The 1,302-nt window shown below is 49.0% G+C and overlaps 1 protein-coding gene across 1 annotated transcript; it reads right to left on the reverse strand.

Annotated features, from left to right (window-relative positions):
- Positions 1–273: 273 nt before the first annotated feature.
- Positions 274–894, reverse strand: LOC146752554 (olfactory receptor 14J1-like). Its single transcript, XM_085531762.1, has one exon. The coding sequence runs from the start codon at positions 892–894 to the stop codon at positions 274–276; it is 621 nt and encodes a 206-aa protein (XP_085387888.1).
- Positions 895–1,302: the final 408 nt, after the last annotated feature.

A 1,302-nucleotide genomic window follows, 5' to 3' on the forward strand; every position in this document is an offset into this window, starting at 1 on the left:
CTGACCAGTACAGGTCCTGAAACGTCTCACAAGAAGAACAGAGAGAGTGACGGCATTTCATTTATTCTGGTAAGGTTCACAGAGAGCCTTGTACATTATGTACAGTGTGTCTAGGCTACACTACAATGGTACAAGGTGAACAGGAATTGCTTTCAATAATGACTTAGTAGTGAAAAGATTACAGTATTTTTAAAGAAGAATAAGAATAAATTACACAGGTAAAATGGCACAAAACAAACAATAAAGGACAGCTTGATTCAGTAAAGAGCTGCATTACAAGCCATGAATTCCAAAAGATGGGCAGTTCACTGCTTTGGAAAGAAATTTGGTCATCACTTTCCTCACTGCATCCTTCACCTCCCTGTTCCTCATGCTGTAGATGAGCGGGTTCACTACTGGAGACACCACCGAGTACAGAAGTGCCAACATCAGGTCCATGGATGGGGAGGAGATGGAGTGGGGCTTCATGTAGGCAAAAATGGCAGTGCTGACAAATAGGGTGATGACGGCCAAGTGAGGGAGGCATGTGGAGAAGGCTTTGTGCCGTCCTTGCTCAGAGGGCATCCTCAGCACGGCCATGAAGATCTGCACATAAGACACAACTATGAAAACAAAGCACCCAAAGCCTAAACTGACACTAAAAATGAGAAAAACAACTTCCCTGATGTAGGAGGCTGAGCAGGAGAGCTTGAGGATCTGGGGGATTTCACAGAAAAACTGGTTCAAAACATTCCCTTTGCAGAGAGGCAGTGAAAACGTACTGACAGTGTGCAGCAGGGAATAGAGTACTCCAGTGCCCCAGGCAGCTGCTGCCATGGTGGCACAAGCTCTGCTGTCCAGGAGGGTCCCATAGTGCAGGGGCTTGCAGATGGCAACATAGCGGTCATAGGACATGATGGTGAGAAGGGAACACTCTGCTGAGAGGAAGAAGACAAAGAAAAAGAGCTGTGCAACACATGTAGGAGATGGCCGTGGTGTCCCAGAGGGCGTTGGCCATGGCTTTGGGGAGAGTGGTGGAGATGCATCCCAGGTCAAGGAGGGCCAGGTTGAAGAGGAAGAAGTACATGGGGGTGTGCAGGCGCTGGTCGCAGGCTACGGCTGTGCTGATGAGGCCGTTGCCCAGGAGGGCAGCCAAGTAGATACCCAGCAAGAAACAGAACTGTAGGAGCTGCAGCTGCCGTGTGTCTCCCAACACCAGGAGGAGGAATTCACTGATGGAGCTGCTGTTGGACATCTTCTAGTTCTGGGCTTGGAGTCCTGCTCAGAGTGCAGAAGATAATGACAAGTCCAGACAATTCTCAG

The sequence above is a fragment of the Coturnix japonica genome, unplaced genomic scaffold (assembly GCF_054131305.1).
Source record: "Coturnix japonica strain WE unplaced genomic scaffold, WE-NBRP24 Scf044, whole genome shotgun sequence".
In the NCBI taxonomy this organism is placed as follows: domain Eukaryota; kingdom Metazoa; phylum Chordata; class Aves; order Galliformes; family Phasianidae; genus Coturnix; species Coturnix japonica.